Source organism: Pristiophorus japonicus, chromosome 14 (genome assembly GCF_044704955.1).
Source record: "Pristiophorus japonicus isolate sPriJap1 chromosome 14, sPriJap1.hap1, whole genome shotgun sequence".
Taxonomy (NCBI): domain Eukaryota; kingdom Metazoa; phylum Chordata; class Chondrichthyes; family Pristiophoridae; genus Pristiophorus; species Pristiophorus japonicus.
The window spans coordinates 88,526,977-88,554,435 of NC_091990.1; the positions used below are offsets into that span (position 1 = coordinate 88,526,977).

General features: G+C 43.3%; 1 protein-coding gene across 1 annotated transcript in view; it reads left to right on the forward strand.

Annotated features, from left to right (window-relative positions):
* Positions 1-14,662, forward strand: part of syt13 (synaptotagmin XIII) — a 43,904-nt gene extending 29,242 nt beyond the window's left edge. The window contains exons 3-6 of the mRNA XM_070898552.1: positions 178-312; positions 3,946-4,256; positions 5,555-5,678; positions 12,003-14,662. Coding sequence (XP_070754653.1) covers positions 178-312; positions 3,946-4,256; positions 5,555-5,678; positions 12,003-12,307 — 875 coding nt within the window. The 3' untranslated portion in view covers positions 12,308-14,662. The remainder of the gene's footprint in view (positions 1-177; positions 313-3,945; positions 4,257-5,554; positions 5,679-12,002) is intronic.
* Positions 14,663-27,459: the final 12,797 nt, after the last annotated feature.

Here is a 27,459-nt window from a genome sequence, read left to right on the forward strand (position 1 = left end):
TTGACATTACAGTTCGTGATATAGGAATTCACATAAAGTACTGTGTTTCGAAGTAACTGTGACTGGTTAGGTAGTTGGTTGTGGGAAGACCTGTGATAAGGTTGTGTTAAAAACTTCTGTTTATGCTTTACACAAACCATAGCTCACTACCTTTCCTTCTTTCTGTTTAAATGTCAGCTGCCATTGACACCGTTTCTCTATCAGACGACTTAGAGAGTGAAATATCTGAAGATTGGATGGAGGCTGTGAAACTGCATTATGGAATGAAACATAACCACCACAAATCAGAACTGCATCTCACCATTATTGAAGGTGCAGCATTGGTTCAGTACTATTAAGAGCACAGTGTAAAGGAGGTGGTTAACTTGAGGAAAAAAGTAATAGACACTTGGTTCTGGAGGAGCTGAGTGTTGAATTGCTGTTACCCACCATGCTGAGGCCTCACACAAATGAACCAATAATGTTTGGTAATGTGACCGGTGTTTACAGAACTTGGATGGCATTGTTATGCTGTGGATTACATCAGTATATTGCCTGTTAATAAACTCAAAACACAACTTTACACAAGGTAATGACCTTTCAGCATGGTGGATCCCAATTAGTCCCCCACACTCAAACATATATAATCAGTAGTTGGGATAAAGAATTTTCTTTTTAAAGTTTAATTTTCTTTCCCCTTCTTTAGGATCAACAGTGCACAATCCAGCATTCTCTGTCAGGTCTCTGCTCATCTTATCTCCCTCCTTCCGCCATGGCTGAGATGGGGGAATTTGCCATCCAGAAATTCGCAGAAGCACTAATGAGCTGTACTGTTGTGTGGATTGGTCACTCTTAAAACCATCTTTCATTTCAACCATTGCTTCCAAACAGTATCTGTAATGTATTTGCTCCATGGATTATTTGCTTAAGAATTCATAGCAACACATTGTTATTAAGAACTAGTTGGTTTATTAACAAAGATTTAACAATCACGATACACATTACCAGTTCATCCACTAGGCTCACAACTGCATACCTCATTGAGGATGACCTAGACTCAACTGACTGGAGTTTTATTGTGTCTTGTGAACATCACATGACTCACAGTGCAACAACTCTACAACTATTTTAGTTGTTTCCATTAATCAAGTGCCCCCTGATTAAAGGGGGGGAGGGGCACACTCCAAAAACTTTTCAAGTGCCCCCTTGTTTTTTTGGGGGGGAGGGTTGTTTTTTTTTAGGGGGGCACTAAAAACACACAATATACAAGTGCCCCCTCGCTAAAAGGGGGGGGGGCATTAAAACCGACAAACTTAAACAAATTAAACTTTGGACATGGTTCAAATTAAAATTTGGTCGCCGGGGGTGATGATGCACTCCAGTCACTCCGGCGCCCACCTCTCGCGGAAGGCCGCGAGCGTACCGGTGGACACCACGTGCAACAGCTCTACAACTCTTTTTGGTTGGAAACAAAAATAACAGTTAAATCAAGTGCTCCCTGATCTGGGGGACACTCCAAACACTTTTCAACTGTCCTTTTTTTGGATTTTTTTTTTGGTTTGTTTTTTTGTGGGGTTTTTTTGGGCTCTAAAATCATAAATTTTACAAGTGCCCCCTATAAAAGGGGAGAGGGACATGAAAATCGGCAATAAAACAAATTAAACTTTAAAACATATAAAATCAAATTAATATTTGGTTGCCGGGGGTGATGATGCACTCCAGTCCCTTCGGCGCCCACCTCTCGCAGAAGGCCGTGAGCGTACCGGTGGACACCACGTGCAACAGCTCTACAAACCTGTGAGCATGCTCACAGGTGCATACGTTACAGTATCTAACAGCAATAAACATCTCTGAGGCACACCCATATCAAGAACATTTTTAGGCTAATGTCTCCTTTAGGTGTTTGTGGTTTCCCATTTGGGAATAGCAATGCTATGATTGGCTACTTCAGCACTGTAACTTCCTGTTCCCCCACCCCTGCGGTACACAGAATGTTCATTGCAATTACTTCCCTGCTTCCATTTCCTTCCAATCCCTGGTGTCTTTGTGCAGCATGTCAGCCATTTGAGAGAGGAAAGTAAGTGTACTGACCCGACACCTCCACCAATGCTGCTCTGAATCAGGCATAAGAAATGCATAAGGGTGGCCCAGAGCTGTGTCTCACTTTTGATTTCCTGGGGAAAGGAAGGAAGGAAGGAAATTAGGACAGGCGGACTTGCAATTTATATAGCACCTTTCTCATCCTTGGGATGTCCCAAAGTGCTTGGCAGCCAATAAATTACTTTTGAAGTATAACCACTGTTGTCAAGCGTGATTGTCAATTTGTGTGCAGCAAGATACAATCACAAAAACAGAAACAGACTATTTGGCCTGTCAAGATTGTGCTGGTGTTTTTCTGCACATGAGCCATCTAATCTAATGCCATGCCCTGACTCACTCCTCATGCATTCCTCTTTGTCAAGCAATCCCTTTTTAAAGTGTTTATGAACTCTGTTTCAACAAGTTTGTGGCAGAGAATTCCACTTTCTAACCATCCTCTGTGTAAAGAAATTTGTTCTACCACCTAGTTAAATTATTTTTGTGATTATGTTAAATTTGAGCCTTCACAGTACTGTGCCACCAAACCAGTGGAAACAGTCTATTATCATTTATCCTTTAATAATCCTTCGTAATCTGGAAGGCCACTATCACATCAGCCTCAATCATCACAGCACCAACCTCCTGAGACTGTTTAATTCTCCACCACAGAGATGCTGTTGCAATTGAGTCCACTTTGGCAAAGGGTATTAAGGTCATAAATTGGTGGCCCAGGATCTCACGAAGGTTGCATGCCGGCACTCCAACACCCTCCGGTCCAACACGTCCTTGTCGCGCCTCTTGTTCCTGCCACCAACGGTCATTTGTAGCTTTAAATCTGGTTTATTTATTTAGTGTATTTAAAATACTGGTGAAATTGAGAACTTTGAAGAATCTGAGAGCCCAAAATCTTCTACTGTGCTGGTGACTATTTTAGCACCTGGCTTCACGTCATACAAAGCGTGATAACACCCTGCTATATGTCCTCATTTATTAAGTCAATGTTGGAAAGTGTGAGGTCATGCACTTTGGCAGAAAAAATAAAGGAGCAAGTTATTATTTAAATGGAGAAAGATTACAAAGTTCTGCAGTACAGCGGGACCTAGGGGTACTTGTGCATGAAACACAAAAGGATAGTATGCAGGTACAGCAAGTGATCAGGAAGGCCAATGGAATCTTGGCCTTTATTGCAAAGGGGATGGAGTATAAAAGCAGGAAATTCTTGCTACAGCTATACAAGGTATTGGTGAGGCCACACCTGGAATACTGTGTGCAGTTTTGGTTTCCATATTAACAAAAGGATATACTTGCTTTGGAGGCTGTTCAGAGAAGGTTCACTAGGTTGCTTCCGGGGATGAGGGGGTTGACTTATGAGGAAAGGTTGAGTAGGTTGGGCCTCTACTCATTGGAGTTCAGAAGAATTATCTTATCGAAACGTATAAGATAATGAGGGGGCTTGACAAGGTGGATGCAGAGAGGATGTTTCCACTGATGGGGGAGACTAGAACTAGAAGGCATGATTTTAGAATAAGGGGCCGCCCATTTAAAACAAAGATGAGGAGGAATTTCTTCTCTGAGGGTTGTAAATCTGTGGAATTTGCTGCCTCGGAGATCTGTGGAAGCTGGGACATTGAATAAATTTACGACAGAAATAGACAGTTTCTTGAGCGATAAGGAGTTATGGAGAGCGGGCGGGGAAGTGGAGCTGAGTCCATGATCAGATCTTATTGAATGGCGGAGCAGGCTCAAGGGGCAATATGGCCTACTCCTGTTCCTATTTTTTATGTTCTTATGTTATCTTCTTATGTATTAGATACTGAGCAATGTTACTGCTGTCAGCCCACATTCAAACTGTCTCTCTTTTCTCTTAACTTTCTCATTGCTCTCCAGCCCAGAATGTAAACACGGTGGAAAATATGAACTACTGCGACAGCTATGTGGTAGGCGCCTTGGTCACAAAACTTGGGAAGGCCGAGGCTGAGACCTCTATCCAAACCAAAACCTTGCACCCAGTTTGGCAGGAGACTCTGATATTCCCAGTCTCAGAGGAACATGTGCTGGACGGGACTTTAACACTGGCTGTCTACAGCTGTGATAAATATTCCAGGCACAACTGTGTGGGCAAAGCTCAGCTCCACCTGTCAGATGTGGCTGTGACTGCAATATCGGATTCCTGGATCAATTTGAAGGCCCCTGAAAAGGTAATTTCTTTTCTTCTCCCCAGTTCAGCTTGTTCGCTGAGATTGCAATGTGCGTCATTGTGAGACCTCCGGGATCACAAACCTGTACGTAAGCAGCTGCTGCAAGGCAGCTCGACCTCTGAATCATTCATGGCAAAGAAAAAACATTCGTAGGTTGTGGGAAAACATCTTCATTTTATGAGGACAATTTTTTAAAGGGAAAATGTATGCTATTGAATTGCCTAGTAATCCTAGATACTATAAAAGGAGATATTTTTACACTTGGTCTCTTAGCCACCTCTTGTTGTCTTACTTTATATGGAAAATGGCGGACAGGAAATCTGTCCCACGCAACTGCCTTGTGCATCACAATATATACCTTGGCCCTGATTAATGTCACATAGTACCCACCTCTTGTACCAGACGATCTCCGCTCCAGCCCAAAATAGATTCAGCTCTCGCTTAAAGCAATTCAGCGAATCAGCGTTCACCGCATGAACCGCTAGCGTTGATTTTTTTTTCCAGTGTAAGATCTTTTTCCCTTGACCCTATTTAGTGGTCTCTCCATGTCTTGCTCCAATCCCGGCCTAGAAGACAGGCTGCTGAGTGCCGACCTGTTCTGAGGCCTTTACCTTTCTGAAACACACTTGCAGTGAGTGCAACCCAGGGGGTGGATTATTCTCCCCCCCCCCGCCTCCCCTCCCTCCTCCCTCCCTGATACTTTGTCAGTCTGTCCTGCACTTGTCACAGCCCAAGCAACAGCAAGACTTTGGATTGGGAACTCACTGTTCGGACGATCGGGTGAAGAGAGTGCAGGAATCACATGGGTTTTAAATAATCAGCTGGAGACAATAAATCTACTTTTTAGCTTTTGCTCAGTGCATAAAATCACCCTTTCAATGCATGCTTAAAAATAATGGAAGGAGAATAAAAATCTTGCCCTGGGCATATGGGACCTGTAAACATGTTTTTCTCTCTTTCTCTTAACTAGGACTGATGAGAATCCAATTAGCTTGTGTTCACTTGCATGTGGTTCTCAAGTGTTTCTAGATCCCAGAGGTAAAGCCAGAAGCTATCAGAAAAAGTCTGCTCAGCTTTCAAATTATAGAGCAGTTCAGTGCCAGGAAATTCAACAGAAGACTCTGTAGCTCTATTGAGCTGCCCAATCTATATTCAGCACATTACATTGGAATTATAATGTGATTTTTGACTTAATGTACCTGAGCAAATTGTTTGACAAGAGGAGAAACTGCTCTGGGAAGCAGAAAGTGCTGTTGATGGAGAATTTCAAGGATTGTCACCAGTGACTTGTTTTCCAGGATTCTGTAATGTCGCCTGGTGAGATCTTGCTTTCCATCAACTACCTCCCGGCTGCTAACCGTTTGATTGTTGTTGTTATGAAGGCACAACACTTAAACTCAAACAAGCTAAAAGATCTGATAGGTAAAAGAACAGTCAAATTATAGATATGCATGTGTAAAAAAATGTTTTCTTTGCTGCGTTTTTTGAGCATTTGTCCATATGTCTCTTGTGTAAAGCTCCCTGTGTCATGTAATGTTCTCTGACTGAGGTGATGATGAGCAGTCTGCTGCCAGGTACCTTGGAGGTTCCTCTCATGGTGACCTCATGAGCATCTCTTCACATGTGGCCTCTGCCTCCTGCCTCTTCAGATAGCTCCCGCTCAGATGCAACCTAAGTCATAACATTGTCATAACACCGCGTGATATCTCACTGGCCTCACTGCCCAGAGTTTCAGAATACACCTGTTCCCCCACTCAACTTTTTCGTATCTCTCCAATAAAAGCTGCCGCTGCTTCATGATCTCAGATGCCTCATCATCTGCCGTCAGCACTGCTGTGAGTTTGGCCTATGGGAGCCAAGCTTGTGGTGAGGGAGAGCAGGTGGAATCTTGCCTTCCACAAGTTGGAGTGCACCATGTCTACATCTGAGAACTGACTGAAGATACTCTGGTTGCTTTTGGCAGATCAGAGTGGCGGGTAGCCCTAGGGATCAGACCTGAAAGCACCCAGCCATATGTCTAATCCTAATGTTGCTGAGCTTGGGGGCCAGTCTATTTGGACACATTTGCCGAAGGTAATGGCTGACAGCTGCTACTGCATTATTAATCCTCCGTGCATTTGACCATTCCTCATTTTGTGTATAATGTGTTTCTAACTTGCCAACAGGGTCCTGTTGGAAAAGAATTCTTACTCTCTATCAACAAATTAAATAATTTGGTACAGGGAAGCTCAAACATTTCCACTCAGCAACTGCATAAATCAATTTCAGTACCTGCAGAAATTCAATTAGGGCAGAATGCACAAGAATTAAAGTTCATCTCCTCAGTAATTTGGGAAAATTAAATGTGAGTGTTGTAATGTCGGCTGGACTCAGTCGGCAGCATTCTTGGCCCCAGGTGGGTTTTAACTCTGCCCCATGTCTAGAGTGCACAATCTAGGGCAATACTCCATGACAGTACTGAAGCAGCCCTGCATTGGCAAAGGTCTCACCTTTCGTACGAGGTGCCCTTTGTATAAGACCCTATATGCCAGTTCAGGTGCATGGTAAAAGTTGTAGTAAAAACAGAAAAAGCTGGAAATCTCAAAAGGTCAGGCAGCATCTGTGGAGAGAAACAGAGTTAACGTTTCGGCTTGGTAACTGGCGAATGTTCGAAAGAACAGATTCTTAAGGAGCACTGAAAGGGGGAAGGTTGGAAAGAACAAAAGGGAAGGTCTATGATAGGGTGGAAGGCAGGAGAGATTAGAGTGACAAAAGGGATGATGGGCTGATGGTAATGGCAGAAGTTAGAAACAGATTAGTTTAGATAGGGTGTGAATGGCAGGATAATTACCAGCTGCCATGGGAAACACAGAGAGAAAAAAATACATCAGAGCAAAATATGGGCAGAGGTTAAGGTCTGAAATTGTTGAACTTGATGTTGAGTCCAGAAGGCTGTAAAGTGCCTATACGAAAGATGAGGTGCTGTTCTTCGAGCTTGCATTGAGCTTCATTGGAACAATGCAGGAGTCCAAGGACGGAGTGATCAGAGTGGGAGTGGAGTGGGGAATTAAAGTGACAGGCAACCGGAAGCTCAGGATCAAACTTACGGACTGAACGGAGGTGCTCCTCAAAGCAGTCACCCAATTTGCATTTGGTCTCCCCAATGTAGAGGAGACCACATTGTGAGCAGCGAATACCATATACTAAATTGAAAGAAGTACAAGTAAATCGCTGTTTCACCTGGAAGGAGTATTTGGGGCCCTGGACAATGGGAAGGGAGGAGGTAAAAGGGCAGGTGTTGCATCTCCTGTGCTTGTATGGAAAGGTGCCCGTGGGAAGGGGAGGGGGTGCTGGGGGTGACTGCGGAATGGACCAGGGTGTCATGGAGGGAGCGGTCCCTTCAGAATGCTGAGAGAGGTGGGCAGGGGAAGATGTGATTGATGGTGGGATCACACTAGAGATGACAGAAATGGTGGAGGATGATCCGTTGAATGTGGAGGCTGGTGGGGTGAAAGGTGAGGACAATGGGAACTCTGTCGTGGTTCTGAGAGGGAGGGGAAGGGGTGAGAGTAGAGGTGCGGGAAATAGAACGGACACGGTCGAGGGCCATGTTAACCATGGCAGAGGGGAATCCTTGGTTGAGGAAAAAGGAAGACATGTCAGAGGCACTAGTGTGGAAGTGGTGTCATCAGAGCAGATGCAACAGAGATGGAGAAACTGGGAGAATGGAATGGAGTCCTTACAGGATGCAGGGTGGGAGGAAGTGTAGTCCAGGTAGCTATGGGAGTCAGGGGGCTTATAGTGTAAATTGGTTGAAAGCCTATCCCCAGAAATGGAGACAGAGAAGTCAAGGAAGGAAAGGGAAAAGTCGTAGATGGACTATGTGAAGGTGAGGGAAGGGTGGAAATTGGATGCAAAGTGAATGAAATTTTCTAGTTCAGGGCGAGAGCAGGAAACAACACCGGTACAGTCATCAATGTACCAGAAAAAGGAGGTGAGGGAGTGGACCCAAGAATGATTGGAACAAAGAATGTTCCACATATCCCATGAAAAGGCAGGCATAGCTAGGACCCATATGGGTTCCCATAGCAACACCTTTAATTTGGAGGAAGTGAGTGGAGTCAAAGGAGAAGTTGTTCAATGTGAGAACAGGTTCAGCCAGGTGGAGGAGGCTGGTGGTGGATGGGGATTGGTGGAAGAAGCGGAGCACCCTCAGGCCATCCTGGTGGGGGATGGAAGTGTAGAGAGATTGGACGTCCATGGTGAAAAGGAGACGGTTGGGGCCGGGAAACTGGAAACTGTTAAAATGACGGAGGGCGTCAGAGGAGTCGCGGATGTAGGTGGGAAGAGACTGGACAAGTGGAGAAAAAAATAGAGTTGAGATAGGAAGAAATAAGTTCTGAGGGGCAAGAACAGGCTGAAATAATGGAGCTACTAGAACATTCCTGTTTGTGGATCTTGGGAAGGAGGGAGAAGCGGGCTGTGCGGGATTGGGGAACTATGAGGTTGGTGGCTGTGGAGGGAAGATCTCCAGATGAGATGAGGTCAGTGACGGTCTGGGAAATGATGGCTTGATGTTCGGTAGCGGGGTCATGGTCCAGCGGGAGGTAGGAGGAGATGTCAGAGAGTTAGCGATCAGCCTCTGCAAGATAGAGGTCGGTTCACCAAACAACAACAGTGCCACCCTTGTCAGCAGTTTTAATGACGAAGTTGGGGATGGACCTGAGAGAGCGGAGTGCTGCAAGTTCAGAGGGAGGTAGGTTGGAGTGAGTGAGGGAAGCAGAGATAATGAGACGGCCGATGTCCCGTTGGCAGTTTGCTGGATAAACTGGGCCTTTATTCACTGGAGTTTAGAAGGATGAGAGGGGATCTCATAGAAACGTATAAGATTCTGATGGGACTGGACAGGTTAGATGTGGGAAGAATGTTCCCAATGTTGGGGAAGTCCAGAACCAGGGTGCATAGCCTTAGGATAAGGGGTAAGCCATTTAGGACTGAGATGAGGAGAAACTTCTTCACTCAGAGAGTTGTTAATCTGTGAAATTCCCTGCCGCAGAGAGTTGTTGATGCCAGTTCATTGGATATATTTAAGAGGGAGTTAGATATGGCCCTTATGGCTAAGGGGATCAAGGGGTATGGAGAAAAAGCAGGAAAGGGGTACTGAGGGAATGATCAGCCATGATCTTATCGAATGGCGGTGCAGGCTCGAAGGGCCGAATGGCGTACTCCTGCACCTATTTTCTATGTTTCTATGTTTCTATGAAGAGATCTCGAGAGGGTAAGAGGCCAGAGGGAGGGGTTCAGGTAGAGCAAGAATTCTGAAAATGGGAGAAAGGGTCAGCTGTGCGGGGGGGTGGGGGCGGTGGGGGGGGGGGGACTCCTAACTGAAGAAGAGGGCAAGGAGGCGAAGGGAGCGGAAAAAGAGCTCAGCATCGGACCGAGCTTAGAATTCATTGAGATGCAAGGGGATGAAGCTCAGGCCTTTGCTGAGGACTGATCGTTTGGGGTCAGAGAGGGGAAAGTCAGAGAGGATAACAAAAACACGGCAGGGGTGAGATTGGAAAAAGGGATAGGATCAGAGAAAAGTGAAGGGGAAGAAGGTTCCGAAGGGATGTGCTGTCCATGCGTTGTTGAAGCTTACGATCCTTGATTGGTTGAAGCACCGGATGAGGCGAAGGATGAAATGGAACTGCGAACCAGGACAGCTTTGAGATAGTGAGTTGGTGCTGCTGCAGAGAGAGCGTGCCTGTGGTGACGCATAGCATTTAGTGTGAATCCTAGGATGCAGTGAGAGCAGTGGTTTGAGGAATGTTGAATATCTAAGATATCTGTAATCCTGGGTGGATCCAAAACATGAAGGGTGGAATTTCAGTTGGAATCCACATGGATTATGTTGGAGACGGAGACAGTTACTGAGGAAAGAGTTACTGTGAAAGCGAGTCTTGGCAGATACTTGATCAAAAAAGAGTTGTAGGATTGTAGGTAAAAGTTATAGGGTTGGTATTTGAAGGATGAGATCAAATAGACCAAAGGGTCTTCTACACCTGAACCACCTTATGATTGACGTATGTGCTCATCCAGGAAAGGGAAAACAGTTCTGGGAATTGGCACATCTTTTCCGTTTCCTGTTTCTGGTGTTGGGTTCATTGTCAGATATATTGCACCCAGATTCAGAGTAAGATTACATCAGCTTTTCTCCATTGACACACCTTAGCCCAATTTAGAAAATTGCTTCTGTGACATTTTGGTCACTGTGACCTCTCTGAGTGAAATTAACACTGCATTTTCAATGAATGTTATATTACTAAAACTGCACACTAGGGATTGGGTTGGTACTGCCCAAAACTCACTTCACTTAGGATACATACAGCCATCAGAGGGAGGTGACTTTTAACCCATTAAAGAAAGACTTGCATTTCTATAGCATCTTTCGTGACTTCAGGATATCTCAAAGTGCTTCACAGCCAATGAAGTATTTTTGAAATGCAGTCACTGTTGTAATGTAGGAAGCATAGAATCATAGAATAGTATATCACAGAAGGAGGTTATTTGGCCCATCGAGTCTGCACCGGCTCTTTCGAAGAGCAACCCAATTAGTCCTATGCCCCCACTCATTCCCCATATACCTGCAATTTTTTCTCCTTTAATTATTTCTCCAATTCCATTTTGAAGGCTACTACTGATTTGTATCCACCACCTTATCGGGCAGTGCATTCCAGATCCTAACCACTCATTACATAAAAAAGTTTTTCCTCATGTCGCCTCTGGTTCTTTTGCCAATCACCTTAAATCTGTGCCCTCTCATTATCGACCCTTCAGCCACTGGAAACAGTTTATTTTTATTTACTCTTATCTAAATCCTTCATGATTTTAAACACCTCGATCAAATCTCCACGTAGCCTTCTCTGCACCAAGGAGAACAACCCCAGATTCTTTAGTCTATCCATGTAACTGTAATCCCTCATTCCTGGAACCATTCTGGTGAATCTCTTCTGTACTCTCTCCAAAGCCTTCACGTCCTTCTTAAAGTGTGGTGCCCAGAATTGGGCACAATACTCCAGCTGAGGTCAAAATAATGTTTTATATAAGGTTAGCATAACTTCCTGGCTTTTGTACTCTATCGGGCTGAATTTTAACAGGAAAGACAGGTTGAGGGCTTAGGGAACTCCGTAGCAGTCAGGACACCCAGGAGAAAGATTTGTGCATAAGCACCCTAGGTCTTTCTATTCTTGTACCCCCTTTCAAATGGTACCATTTTGTGTGTATGGTCTCCTCATTCTTCCTACTAAACTGTATCACCTCACACTGCATTGAATTTCATCTGCCATGTGTCCGCCTATTCCACTAGCCTGTTTATGTCTTCTTGAAGTCTCTTACTATCTTCCTCACTGTTTACTGCACTTCCAAGTTTCATCCGCCAATTTGTGCACAGCAAGGTTCTACAAACAGCAATTTAATCATGACCAGATAATCTGTTTTAGTGGTGTTGGTTGAGGAATAAATATTGGCGAGGACCCAATGAGTTATCCCAGTTATGCCATTTGCATTCATTTTTTAGCTGAAAATATTCAGAAAATAAACTGGCAGAGGAAAAGACGGTTTGATTATTAAAATAAGTACCATTGCTGAGACTCCAACTGTAAAGGGGTATCATGAAAAACGTCCCATTTTAAGTTACACCCAGTGTTAGCTTAAAAGTAGCAATGTATAATTAGAGATTACGTTTCCCTGCCTCTGCTCTAATCACTTGTGATTTGCTTCTTGCAGATGTATCAGTCAAACTCACTCTAATGCACCAGTCCTTGAAGCTGAAGAAAAAACATACCAGACATGTAAAGCACAAGATCAACCCGGTCTGGAACGAGATGATAATGTTTGAGGTGCCCTACGAGCTGCTGTGCAAATCCAGTCTCAAGCTGGAAATGTTGAACCAAGACTGTACAGGGCAAAACCACCTACTGGGCAAGTGTAGTCTGGGTCTGAATTCCAGCGACTTAGAGCTAAGTCACTGGCAGGAAATGCTGAACAAGCCCAGAAAACAGATCGCAATGTGGCATAAATTGCATGCATAATCCCCTTCCTGCTCCCTCGCATTCACTGATAAACTCTAAGCTCCAGCGGGATCCCTTTCCCTGAGCCACTGGCCTCGAAATTCGAAGGTGCCCCAGCCAATGTTCCCTTTAATATTTTTGGGGGTGCATGGCCCCTTTAACGGGCTGAGCGGCCCATTAAAATTCCCCCACATGCTTTCTACTTAAATGCCGGAGCGTCAGCGGCATTTCCCACATTACAACAGTGACTACACTTCAAAAAATACTAATTGGTTTTAAAAGCACTTTGGGATGTCTGGTGGTCATGAAAGGCACTATATAAATTCAAGTCTTTTTTTCTTTCTCAAAGGGAACATTGGCTGCAGCCGTTGTTCTGGCAAAAAATGGGCTCATTACACACTGAAAGTGCACTGCTCGCCATATTGGTAAAGGCAGAAAAAGAAGCATTCAGGGCCCATGCCTGAAACAGGTGTTAGGCCTTTTGCATGTAATTTAGGGCCTACTAGCTGCTTGAGGCCTCCTTTATAAGATTGGGCTGCCCTGAACGCAGGAAAATATGGTCTACATGTGGCCTAACCAGCAGTCCTCAAAGGAACCACTGGAGGCTGCCACCTAAAAGATAAATACTTATCTGAATGTGGTGCCAAGAGGTGCGGGAGCATTTGTCCTGGGTCCATTACAGTGCCGAAGACAGTTGCTACTCCCTCCCCATTGCAACCACCCTCTCCTGATCATCCCCAACCTCCCCTGATCATCCCCTCTCTCTCCTGATCACCCCCACCCACTCGTCCCCTCCCTCTCCCATTCACCTCCTGACTCTCCTGATCACCCCCTCCCTTTCCTGATTGCTGCCTTCCCCTGTCCCTTCCGATCGCCTCCCTCCCTCCTGCTTTCCCACCTCTCCCAAGATCTACCAGAGGACCAGTGGTGGCGACATAGCGGGCCGATATTGAGTTTCTCTTTGCCAGCGAGCTGCCTAAGGATGTCCAGCAGGCATCTGCAGCTTGCCCGTAAATGAGGCTTAAGGCCCAATATCAGGTGGGCCCTAGGCCTACCCATTCCGGCACAGGGATCATTCTTTGTGCCCAGTTTGCACTGGCAGGCCAGCACTAATCAATTTCGATGGTAGAAATGGAATGTTGTGATTTGATTACAACGATATTTCATTAATCCATCAATTGAGGTATCTCACAGATGCCTGTCTGATTTTGTTTTAGGATCAATTGGCTTCTAACCGAGAAATCACAAACAAAGTGTTTAAAAATCAGCTGTGGTAATCTGGCATGCAGCCACATCTAAATTTTCAGCAGGAAATCTAATCACACAAATGAATACACTGTAAAACGCATCATTGACATATATTGAATCTGTTACCAGGCTTCAGTGAGGCAGACTGTTATAAGCCCAGTGATTCAGTCGATGAGTGCTCCAATGTGGGGTGTTTAAAAAAAATGGGTTTTCCTGGCTGCAGTTCCCCACATGCTGAATTTCTGATCAACAAGCACAATACATTTTACTGATCACTCAAGCAAAACATTTCTTGGACACTATAAGAAATCATCTGCACTGTAAAAATATATAGCAGTACATGCTGACGTGAATTGTTTGATTTCATTACGCTCTGGACACACTGTGCACCAGAAATGTTCAACCATCATTATTCAGAGTGCAGCATTGAAGTTCTCCTGTAAACAGTTTTTATTGGGGAGTGGCAAGATAATATTAATGGAAAAAGTTTCTTAACATTTTTGTTACAACCTCAATATCGGGTGTTATGCTAAGCTTCAACGCTTTCAAAATAATTGAACTCAGGAGCACGTTAACCTTTCATGCTTCAGCTCATTAGAACAAACACGGTCATGTTCATATATCCTGAAATCATATCCATTTGATCACTATGTCCTTTGGGTTGACATATGCATTGGACATCTGCCATGGTGTTGCCGGATAGTATCATCAGCTTAAGAAAGGCACCGAGTGGCATTGAGCAGTGCATTACACAAGCAGAGCTGTATTGACTGAACAAGGGGTTGTTTATTGACTGAGGAGTGCATTACACAGGGGAACCTATATGGACCGAGCATTGCAGTATACGGGGACCAGTGTGTTACATAGGGGTTGCTGTACGATGCATTGAGAAACAGCCTTCCTCCATTGTTCATTCTTTTACTATTTTGGTCACCATCAAGTTTTATTCCTGGCATGTCTATTGGACCTTCCACTCTCTGGACTCCAAGAAGAGCTTTGCTCAGAGCTGTGGAGGAGCGAAAGCACTTAGGTGTCTGTAATGTCTGTAAGCTTGTAATGTTTGTAGCGCCACACTGTGGATGTGGACGTATTGTGTACTGCAAGTGCAGGGTTAATAATAAACAGAACCAGGCAATTCCGGAGACTTCCGAGAGAGCTGCCTGCCATGTTAGGAAGCTATGTGTGCTGTGCTTTGTGAATACATCACATTTGGCGACTGAGATGGGATTTTTCGGATGATTTAAAGCTTAAATTTTGTTGGTGAAGGATTCAGCCAGCCGACAGAGAGACTTTGGAAGTTTCTGTCTTTGGAAAAAGCTACAAAAATCTGAGGTAAAATACAGCACACGGTGTGAACAGCTAGAGATTAAAATGGCAGGTGTATTGGGATATTTGGGTGAATATAGACACGACCGGGAACATTTTAAAGCGTATATGGATCAGCTAGAAATGTATTTCATTGCAAATAACATAATTGAAGTTCCAGACAATGCAGTCCAGAATCGGGCTGTGTTGGAACGTAAGAGAGCGATCTTCTTATTGGAGGCAGGTCTGACGTTATATGACACTCTTGTAAATCTGCTTGTTCCTGACGAGCCAAAGGACACAACGCTTAAAGAGATTTTAACGAAGCTGGAGCAGCATTATAATCCCAAACCGTTAGAAATTGCTGAAAGCTATCATTTCAGGATTCGGAATCAAAAGGCTGATGACTGTATCAGTGATTACATCATAGCATTAAAAAAGCTATCGATGCACTGTAATTTTGGAAACTTTCAAAACCGAGCATTACGGGATTGTTTTGTTTGTGGGGTGAAAAATGATGCGATCAGAAGGAAGTTATTGATGACGGATGGATGACTTTTGAGATTGCTTGTCAGACAGCGAGGTCGATGGGCATGGCCAAACAATATTCCTGAGAATTAAATAATAATTATGGTCGTCAGTCAACCGAGGTAAATCACCTGCAGGTTCAAAGGAAAAGACGGTGGCGGCCCAAAGTCTCAGAAACTGGAAATTCTAATAGAGTGTCGAAGTCATGCTATTGGTGCCTGGGACAACACATTGCTCAAAGTTGTCCATACGTGAAGGCAGAGTGTTTCTTCTGCAGAAAGACTGGGCATCTTGCGAAGGCATGCCGACTGAAGGGTAAACCAGCTTTTAAAGCTATGAATCCAGCGCTCAAAGCTATGAGTAGAAATCCCAAGAGACTACATAGCATGGAAGAACAACAACAGGATGAGGAGATGTTAGAGTTACACGTCATCAGGAGCACGAGGTTAACTGACAGCAATTCGGAAAGCATCAAAATCCACATAGATGTTGCGGGATTCAAGATACCAATGGAAATTGACACAGGTGCATCCGTGAGTGTAGTACCGGAGTCACTGTACCTCGACAAATTGCGTGATTTCCAACAGGAGAAATCCAAGATAGAGCTGCGAGGCTACTCGGGAGAGAAAATTCCTGTGGTAGGTCGTATCACCGTACCGGTGAAATATAAAGATCAATTTCAGAACTTGCCTCTAATAGTAGTGAAAGGAGATAAGTCTGCCTTACTAGGAAGAAATTGGTTGAGCTCACTGAAGCTGGATTGGAGTAAGATTTTCTGTGTGGTAGCGAGATTTTCATCAACGGATGAGGTTATCAAGAAGTATCCAAAGGTGTTCTGCAAAATGGGCAGTCCAATCCAAGGCTTCAAGGCGAGTGTCAGGGTACAGAAGGATGCTAGATCGGTTTACCACAAGCCACGTTCCATACCGTATGCACTCGAGAAAGTTGAGCAAGAACTCAAAAGACTAGAGACTGAGAACATTATTTGTAAGATAGATCGATGAAATTGGGCTACACCCATTGTTGTTGTACCTAAGTCTGATGGTAAGGTAAGATTGTGTGATGATTATAAAGTAACCGTAAACCAGGTTCTAGAGGGTAATGTCCCCAATACATTGCCGAATATAGAAGATTTGTTACAACACTGACAGGTGGTCAGATCTTCTCAAAACTGGATCTTACGAATGCCTACTTACAGCTTGAACTAGATGAGGAGTCCAAGTCATGTTTGACTATAAATACTCATGTAGGCCTATATCAATTTAATAGGCTACCATTTGGAGTGTCTTCCGCCCCTGCCATATTCCAAGGAATGATGTATCAGATTTTGCAAGGTATCGAAGGGGCAGTATGTTATTTGGATGACATACTAATTTCAGCACCAAATAGGCAAATTCATAATAACATATTGAATGAAGTCCTCAAACGGCTAGAGAAGCACAGAGTATGAGTGTCTGCTCGTAAGTGTGAGTTATTTGAAAACTCAGTGGGATACTTAGGGTACAGAGTAGACAAAGATGGTTTACATCCAACCATGGAAAAATTGGATGCAATCAGAAATGCACCCACTCCCAGGAACGTCACTGAACTTCGTTCATTCTTGGGTCTTTTGAACTATTATGGGAAGTTCCTACCAAATTTGGCTACAGTATTACATCCACTGAATGAACTTTTGAAAAAACAGGTCAATTGGAAGTGGTCAAAAGAATGCGAAACAGCATTCAAGGAGTGTAAAAGCAAGTTGGTAGAGAGCACCATGTTAGTTCACTATGACATATCAAAGGAGATTAAGCTCGCATGTGATGCCTCTCCATATGGAGTTGGGGCAGTAATCTCTCATGTATTAAGTAGTGGGGAGGAGAGACCAATTGCTTTTGCTTCACGCACTCTCAGTGCCAGTGAGAGTAATTATGCGCAAATTGAAAGGGAAGCTTTGGCATTAATTTTTGGGGTCAAGAAGTTTCACAAATACTTGTATGGTCGTAAGTTTACCATCGTTACGGACCATAAGCCCCTAACAGCAATCCTCCATCCAAAGTCCCCAGTTCCAACGTTAGCTGCAGCCCAAATGCAGAGATGGGATTTGATTTTGTCAGCATATACATATGATGTTAAATACAGACGATCGGCTGATCACAGTAATGCTGATGCAATGTCTAGATTGCTTTCCCCATCACAAGTCACACCTGATAGAGAAGAAGTGTTTTATTTTTCATACATTGATGAACTGCCAGTCACAGCTGAAGAGATTGGTAGAGCAACCAAACGTGACCCAGTGATGTCAAAGGTGTATGAGTATATTGCAAATGGATGGCCAAACCAGGTAACAGACAAAGATACACATCCATTCTTCATTCGTAGGAATGAATTATCAGTCGATAAAGATTGTATCATGTGAGGTGTAAGAGTGGTTATAACAAATAAATTCAAGTCCAAATTATTAGGAGACCTGCATGACCAGCACCTGGGAATGTGCTTGACCAAGAGTTTTGCACACAGTTATTTATGGTGGCCAGGTCTTGATAAAGATATAGAGTACCTCGTGAGTCAGTGTACGACATGTCAATCGGTAAGGAAGCAACCATCACCAGTACCATTATAGCCTGGAAATGGCCTCCCAAAGGCTACATATTGATTTTGCTGAGTTAGAAGGACAATAATTGTTCATTGTGATTGATAGCCATTCGAAGTGGGTTGGGGTGTTTCCAATGTGGAAAACAACAACAAGTAAAACATTGGACATTTTACAAAAATTATTTTCTTCATTTGGCCTCCCTGAAGAGATTGTTTTGGATAATGGACCACAATTTCGTTCAGAAGAATTTGCACAATTCACGAGCAAAAATGGTGTGAAATATACCAAGGTTCCACCATATCATCCTTCTTCGAATGGTGCAGCAGAGCGCACTGTACAAATTGTAAAACGTGCCCTCATAAAACAAATGTTCGATCCAAATCCAAGGAAATGACAGTTGTCATTGGATCACAAATTGGCTAATTTTTTGATTACATATCGAAATACTCCTCATAGAACTACTAGTAGAACACCAGCAGAGTTGTTTCTCAAACGACAGCCACGAGCCAGATTCTCGTTATTAAAGCTAAATTTGGCACAGTCCGTAGAAGAGACACAATTAAGACAGAAAGAGAATCATGATAGAGGTAGAGTAAAAGAGAGAAATGTGAAATTAAACCAGAAGGTGAGAGTGAAAAACCATCACCATAAATGGTTAAAGTGGTTACCAGGAAGAGTGGTGAAGATATGTGGTCCTCGCACATATTTGGTAAAGATGTTTGATAATGGACAGGTTAGGTTTGTTCATATTGATCATATTTTACCTACAGACATGGAAAGAGTTGAAGGTGGGAATGATTCAATTATTTCTGACTCATCAGATAGTTTTGATACACCAGTAAGTAGCAAATCCTAAATCCAATGCACTGGAAACAAATCCAGGAGAGAATCAGAATGAAAGTCTGAGTCCGAGTCAGGAAAAACAAAGAGCCTGAAGTTAGAGTGAATTCAAATGAAAATCAATGAAAGTCCGTGGAGGAAAACGTTCCTAAGGATGAGCCTCGAATGAGTTTAGATTCGACACCATGTTTGGAAGGTTCTGTTCGAGCGCGAAGGTATCCTCTTCGAAACGGAAAACAAGTGGTAAAGTTAAATTTGTAAATATGGAAACAAATAAGTTATATATCCTGTGTTATGTATAAACATGAAAGTTATGTATGGTGTTGTTATGATGGCTTCTTCATTAAGGAGGGAGAAGTGTCATGTCTGTAAGCTTGTAATGTTTGTAGCGCCACACTGTGCATGTGGACGTATTGTGTACTGCAAGTGCAGGGTTAATAATAAACAGAACCAGGCAATTCCGGAGACTTCCGAGAGAGCTGCCTGCCATGTTAGGAAGCTGTATGTGCTGTGCTTTGTGAATATATCACAATGTCCATGCACATAAATCACAAAGCTAATGCCCAGGTACAAAACAGAATTACAAAGGCTAATTGAATGTTGGCTTTTATCTCAAGAGGGCTGGAATTCAAAAGTGAGGAAGTGATGCACAGTTTTGGCCAGACCCCATCTGGAGTACTGCATTCTGTCTTGGGCACCAAACCTCAGGCAGGAATACAAGCCATATTTATGCAACTTTATAATTTAACCCTTTAAGCCATAGTATCAGTCTGGTGAACCTGAGGTTCACCAGACTGATACTATGGCTTAAAGGGTTAAATAATAAAGTTGCATAAATATGGCTTGTATTCCTATGAGTTTAGAAAGTTAATAGATTACCTAGTCGAGGTATTAAAATGATTAAGGGATTGGATAGTGTAGATACAGAGATTTCATCTGGTGGGGAATCTTGGACAAGACAGCATAATCTGAAATTAGAGCTAGACCATTTAGGAGTGAAATCAGGAAGCACTTTTTTACACAAAGGGTAGTGGAAATCTGGAAATCACTCAATTGAAATTTTCAAGACTGAGATTGATCGATATTTGTTAGGTAAAGGTATCAAAGTATACGCAATAAAGACAAGGTAAATGGATTTGAGGTACAGATCAGTCATGATCTAATTGAATGGTGGAACAAGCTTGAGGGGCTTAATGGTCTACTCCTGTTCCTATGTTATGTACCTGATGGTATCTCTTCCATTATTTGTAAGACATGTAGGTCTGAATTTACCCTTGGAAAAATTACACCATCTTTTAATCCCTTTTACTAACATACCACTTTTTCTTCTTGAAAATCTGATCATATTCAACCTAACAGAAGGATAATCCCCTGTCCCTTCTAACTACTGCCCTATTGTTCTTAGCATTGATATGTTCTAAAGTTATGGATACCTGTTAACATTTCAAGTTATCCATCACCGTGAAAGTTCTGATCTTACCCATGTTCAGCAATATGGTCTGTGGCACTGCCTTTCCAATGGTGATGTTGCCTCGCATATGCATCTCTGCAACTTTGCTCTTGAATATTTAGGTGAACTAGTTATTATTGCCATAAAGATCCAAAAGCCTTAAATAAGAACTAGCTCATTGCAGTTCTAAACAAGTTCCCATTATATGGCCTCTCATTAAAGATATGTCATGATTACTTAGTTTCCTCTAAAGTCACTCTGTGCTGTAGTTGATGGCTCATCCTTTGACCGGTTGTCTATAATCATAGGGGTTCCTCAGAACATTGTTTTCTCTGACACTTTGTTCCTTCTTGACATCTGCAGCCTCTTCCAATCATTATTAGATCTTTACTCTTTTACTGATTTGGTCATCTCCCTCCAAAACAGATATACCGTTTTGGATCCTGTTGGAGGAGATGACTTACCAGGGGAAGGCACCAGCAACCAGGTTCATGGCACCATGGGTGGCTCTGCTGCACAGAAGGGCAGGAAAGAAAGTGGGAGAGCTATAGTGATAGGGGACTCTATTGTAAGGGGAATAGATAGGAGTTTCTGTGGCCTCAACCGAGACTCCAGGATTGTATGTTGCCTCCCTGGTGCAAGGGTCAAGGCTGTCTCGGAGCAGCTGCAGAGCATTCTGGAGAGGGAGGGTAAACAGCCAGTTGTCGTGGTACATGTAGGTACCAACGATATAGGTAAGAAGCGGAGAGAGGTCCTACAAGCTGAATTTAGGGAGGTCGGAGTTAAATTAAAAAGGAGGACCTCAAAGGTAGTAATCTCTGGATTGCTACCAGTGCCACATGCTAATCAGAGTAGAGGGAGCAGGATAGTTAGAATAAATACGTGGCTTCAGCAGTGGTGCAAGAGGGAGGGATTCAAATTCCTGGGACATTGGAACCAGTTCTGGGGGAAGTGGGACCTGTACAAAAGGGACGGTCTGCACTTGGGCAGGACTGGAACTGATGTCCTGGGGGTAACATTTGCTAATGCAGTTCGGGAGTGTTTAAACTAATATGGCAGGGGGATGGGAACCTATGCAGCGAGACAGGGTGAAGTAATATGGAGTCAGAAACAGATGGTAGAAAGATAAAAAGTAATAGTGGAAGGCAAGAAACAGAAAAGGCCACACTACATCATAATTCTAAAAGGACAAAGGGTGTTAAAAAAATAAGCCTAAAGGCTTTGTGTCTTAATGCAAGGAGTATCCGTAATAAGGTGGATGAATTAACTGTGCAAATAGATGTTAACAGATATGATGTAATTGGGATTACAGAGATGTGGCTCCAGGATGATCAGGGCTGGGAACTCAACATCCAAGGGTATTCAACCAAGGATAGAATAACAGGAAAAGGAGGTGGGGTAGCATTGCTGGTTAAAGAGGAGATTAATGCAATAGTTAGGAAGGACATTAGCTTGGATGATGTGGAATCTATATGGGTAGAGCTGCAGAACACCAAAGGGCAAAAACATTAGTGGGAGTTGTGTACAGACCTCCAAACAGTAGTAGTGATGTTGGGAAGGGCATCAAACAGGAAATTAGGGGTGCATGCAATAAAGGTGCAGCAGTTATAATGGGTGACTTTAATATGCATATAGATTGGGCTAACCAAACTGGAAGCAATACGGTGGAGGAGAATTTCCTGCAGTGCATAAGGGATGGCCATCTTAGACTGGGTGTTGTGTAATGAGAGAGGATTAATTAGCAATCTCATTGTGCGAGGCCCCTTGGGGAAGAGTGACCATAATATGGTGGAATTCTACATTAGGATGGAGAATGAAACAGTTAATTCAGAGACCATGGTCCAGAACTTAAAGGGTTGACAGATACTTAAGGGGTTGACAGTGGATGGGCAATGGAAGACATTTAGAGACTGCATGGATGAACTACAAAAATTATACATCCCTGTCTGGCGTAAAAATAAAAATGGGAAGGTAGCTCAACCGTGGCTATCAAGGGAAATCAGGGATAGTATTAAAGCCAAGGAAGTGGCATACAAATTGGCCAGAAATAGCAATGAACCTGGGGACTGGGAGAAATTTAGAACTCAGCAGAGGAGGACAAAGGGTTTGGTTAGGGTAGGGAAAATAGAGTACGAGAGGAAGCTTGCAGGGAACATTAAAATGGACTGCAAAAGCTTCGATAGATATGTAAAGAGAAAAAGGTTAGTAAAGACAAATGTAGATCCCCTGCAGTCAGAATCAGGGGAAGTCATAACGGGGAACAAAGAAATGGCAGACCAATTGAACAAGTACTTTGGTTCAGTATTCACTAAGGAGGATATAAAAGGGGTCAGAGGGTCTAGTAAGAAGGAGTAACTGAGGAACTGAGGGAAATCCTTATTAGTCGGGGAAATTGTGTTGGGGAAATTGATGGGATTGAAGGCCGATAAATCCCCAAGGCCTGATGGTCTGCATCCCAGAGTACTTAAGGAGGTGGCCTTGGAAATAGCGGATGCATTGACAGTCATTTTCCAACATTCCATAGACTCTGGATCAGTTCCTATGGAGTGGAGGGTAGCCAATGAAACCCCACTTTTTAAAAAAGGGGAGAGAGAGAAAACAGGGAATTATAGACCGGTCAGCCTGACATCGGTAGTGGGTAAAATGATGGAATCAATTATTAAGGATGTCATAGCAGCGCATTTGGAAAGAGGTGATACAATAGGTCCAAGTCAGCATGGATTTGTGAAAGGGAAATCATGCTTGACAAATCTTCTGGAATTTTTTGAGGATGTTTCCAGTAGAGTGGACAAGGGAGAACCAGTTGATGTGGTGTTTCAGAAGGCTTTCGACAAGGTCCCACACAAGAGATTAATGTGCAAAGTTAAAGCACATGGGATTGGGGGTAGTGTGCTGACGTGGATTGAGAACTGATTGGCAGATAGGAATCAAAGTGTAGGAATAAATGGGTACTTTTCAGAATGGCAGGCAGTGACTAGTGGGGTACCGCAAGGTTCTGTGCTGGGGCTCCAGCTGTTTACATTGTACATTAATGATTTAGACGAGGGGATTAAATGTAGTATCTCCAAATTTGCGGATGGCACTAAGTTGGGTGGCAGTGTGAGCTGCGGGGAGGATGCTATGAGGCTGCAGAGTGACTAGGATAGGTTAGGTGAGTGGGCAAATGCATGGCAGATGAAGTATAATGTGGATAAATGTGAGGTTATCCACTTTGGTGGTAAAAACAGAGAGACAGACTATTATCTGAATGGTGACAGATTAGGAAAAGGGGAGGTGCAACGAGACCTGGGTGTCATGGTACATCAGTCATTGAAGGTTGGCATGCAGGTACAGCAGGCGGTTAAGAAAGCAAATGGCATGTTGGCCTTCATAGCGAAGGGATTTGAGTACAGGGGCAGGGAGGTGTTGCTACAGTTGTACAGGGCCTTGGTGAGGCCACACCTGGAGTATTGTGTACAGTTTTGGTCTCCTAACTTGAGGAAGGACATTCTTTCTATTGAGGGAGTGCAGCAAAGGTACACCAGACTGATTCCCGGGATGGCGGGACTGACATATAAAGAAAGACTGGATCAACTGGGCTTGTATTCACTGGAGTTCAGAAGAATGAGAGGGGATCTCATAGAAACGTTTAAAATTCTGACGGGTTTAGACAGGTTAGATGCAGGAAGAATGTTCCCAATTTTGGGGAAGTCCAGAACCAGGGGTCACAGTCTAAGGATAACGGGTAAGCCATTTAGGACCGAGATGAGGAGAAACTTCTTCACCCAGAGAGTGGTGAACCTGTGGAATTGTTTACCACAGAAAGTTGTTTAGGCCAATTCACTAAATATATTCAAAAAGGAGTTAGATGTAGTCCTTACTACTAGGGGGATCAAGGGGTTTGGCGAGAAAGTAGGAATGGGGTATTGAAGTTGCATGTTCAGCCATGAACTCATTGAATGGCGGTGCAGGCTCGAAGGGCTGAATGGCCTACTCCTGCACCTATTTTTTATGTTTCTATGTTTCTATGATCAACTTCCTTGAGATTGCATACTCTTAGTGTTCCTAACAATCAGCCTTCTTGCAGTGCAATGACTGAATCTTTGCACCGTGCTCTTCATTAAATGATTGAAAATCTTCTTTCCTTCAGTTCTTCAAAGACAAACAGCTGAAATTGGCTGGAAGCACAAAACGTGTGACAGCAAATCTTCAGTCTGTTTTACAGCCCATCTGATTCCCCACATTTCTTCCGTACCTCTCCCTATTCTAAACAAGAGATACCCCCTCTTAACTTTGATGGCTTAGTCCTTCATCAATCAGCATTCTTGACCTCAAGTGGAACACGTGCGCATCCTCCACTGCTATAGCTGCATCCAAGAATTTTTTTTCTCTTTCACGCCAAACAATTATTTTCCACTCAGCAATTCTTAACTGTCTACAAAGTTCAATTTAACTGAGGACTTGAATACTGCTTCATATCTGGAGAGGACTCCTAGCACCTATCTCACATTGCTGTTAGGATACAACACTGTGGTCCTGACAGCACTCATTGTAAAGGCTCATGCATGAATAATGGCCACTTAGCTGAGATACTGAAGGGCAACCAGTGCATGTGAAACAAGGATTAAATGCCTCTGGAGAGAAGATGGAAGGAAGTGTGTTTGTGAGGATTTTTTTAAAAGAACAATGCCGAAGAGAGCTCAGGACTTTTTTTGAAACATTTTATTGGACTGAGTGGTGCAGTGGAACCTGAATTCAAATTCGGCACGACTAGTCTTATCTGATTGCTGGCTGTAAGGGTCTTGTACAACATCCCTTTGTAATGTGTGTGCTAATATCCTGATTAAGTTGATAAACATAATAAAGTGGTGTGAATCATTATTTTTTTGATAAACACTCCCTTCTGCTCTATTTGAAATGCAGAAACTTAATTCAAAGTAGTTTTGTGCTAGAAACTCATGCCTCCTGGGAACAGGATTCAAAGTGTTCGGTGATGAGAGATGGAGCCAGCCACCAGCCAAATGAATTGCTTTACTTCTGCAATTAGCTTTTGAGCAATTTGAGACATGACATGTGGTAAGTGTAGCCTGCTTGGGAGGAATAGGTAACTTTGGACCTATGGTTCCCAACGCTGTCCACAACTGGGGGTTTCCTTGCTTCATGTTATAGACTAATTAATAGATTGATTGCCAAAGTTAGACAACAACTCCATTATCGTTATATCATGTGACTTCCAGAAGGTGAACTTGATGGACCTTGGCCTTTTTTCGTCTAGGAATGTCTGTGTTCTTATGCACCTAGGTTTTATTTCCCCTCAATCCTTTGCTCACTGTACTTCCTTCACAATCCCCAACATCCAAATATTGCATTTGCTTCTGTTTTTAAATTCTATAATTTTGTTGCTTTCCCATAATGAAAGATCTCTGTCCAGTGATGAGAACCATGTTGCAGTACTTTGATAAAATCCACTTATAGCACTAATTTATTTTCTCAGCATTGGTGGTCAACCATTGCTTTTTGGTCATGCAATACCTACTGGTAAGACTGCAGCCAAGCTTATGTTCTCCAGTTGGGCTGTCAGACTTTACAGAGGCTAAGTGACCGTAAACAAAGCTGACATGCATTTAAACAAACAAGAAAATTAATATATGAGCCTATGTTCTGTGATGGAGCTGTAATTCATATGCTGGTAATCCAGACAGAAAAACAGTTCAGGAGGCTGAAGAACAATTAAAAGTGGCCACATTTTTCAAAGGGGGAAAGAAAACCAGCTAACCGTTGCCAGTCATCAGCATCCCCTTCCATGAAGGAATAGAGCATCAGCCAGCAGTGTTACTCGACTAAAACATTTTAGAATATTTTGCTCCTGGGTTCCTTGTTTTACTGCGTTGCTTATTAAAGTAGATTTTTAAAACTTAATTACTTTAAAAACAAGAATGTTAGCCACAGAGATGAAAAATCTACCCTAATCCTTTGAAGGGCAAACAGGGGGTGAAATCGGTCATTGACAGTAACACGAGACGTGTTCATCACGAATCGGCAGCCCATTTTATACTGCACTTGATAGTCTTCTCCATTCAATCAAAGCAATATGCAAACATATTGATTGCAACACTGCTTAAAAGTGAGTGTGCACCGTGGCTGGCTCTGTTGCACAGGAGGGCAGGAAAAAGAGTGGGAGAGCGATAGTGATAGGGGATTCAATTGTAAGGGGAATAGATAGGCGTTTCTGCGGCCGCAACCAAGACTCCAGGATGGTATGTTGCCTCCTTGGTGCAAGGGTCAAGGATGTCTCAGAGCAGGTGCAGGACATTCTAAAAAAGAGAGGGAGAACAGCCAGTTGTCGTGGTGCACATTGGTACCAACGACATAGGTAAAAAAAGGGATGAGGTCCTACGAAACGAATTTAAGGAGCTAGGAGCTAAATTAAAAAGTAGGACCTCAAAAGTAGTAATCTCGGGATTGCTACCAGTGCCACGTGCTAGTCAGAGTAGGAATCGCAGGATAGCACAGATAAATACGTGGCTTGAGCAGTGGTGCAGCAGGGAGGGATTCAAATTCCTGGGTCATTGGAACCGGTTCTGGGGGAGGTGGGACCAGTACAAACCGGACGGGCAGGACCGGAACCAATGTCCTAGAAGGAGTGTTTGCTAGTGCTGTTGGGGAGGAGTTAAACTTATATGGCAGGGGGATGGGAACCAATGCAGGGAGACAGAGGGAAACAAAAAGGAGACAAAAGCAAAAGACAGAAAGGAGATGAGGAAAAGTGGAGGGCAGAGAAACCCAAGGCAAAGAACTAAAAGGGCCACTGTACAGCAAAATTCGAAAAGGACAAAGGGTGTTAAAAAAACAAGCCTGAAGGCTTTGTGTCTTAATGCAAGGAGTATCCGTAATAAGGTGGATGAATTAACTGTGCAAATAGATGTTAACAAATATGATGTGATTGGGATTACAGAGACGTGGCTCCAGGATGATCAGGGCTGGGAACTCAACATCCAGGGATATTCAACATTCAGGAAGGATAGAATAAAAGGAAAAGGAGGTGGGGTAGCATTGCTGGTTAAAGAGGAGATTAATGCAATAGTTAGGAAGGACATTAGCTTGGATGATGTGGAATCTATATGGGTAGAGCTGCAGAACACCAAAGGGCAAAAAACGTTAGTGGGAGTTGTGTACAGACCTCCAAACAGTAGTAGTGATGTTGGGGAGGGCATCAAACAGGAAATTAGGGGTGCATGCAATAAAGGT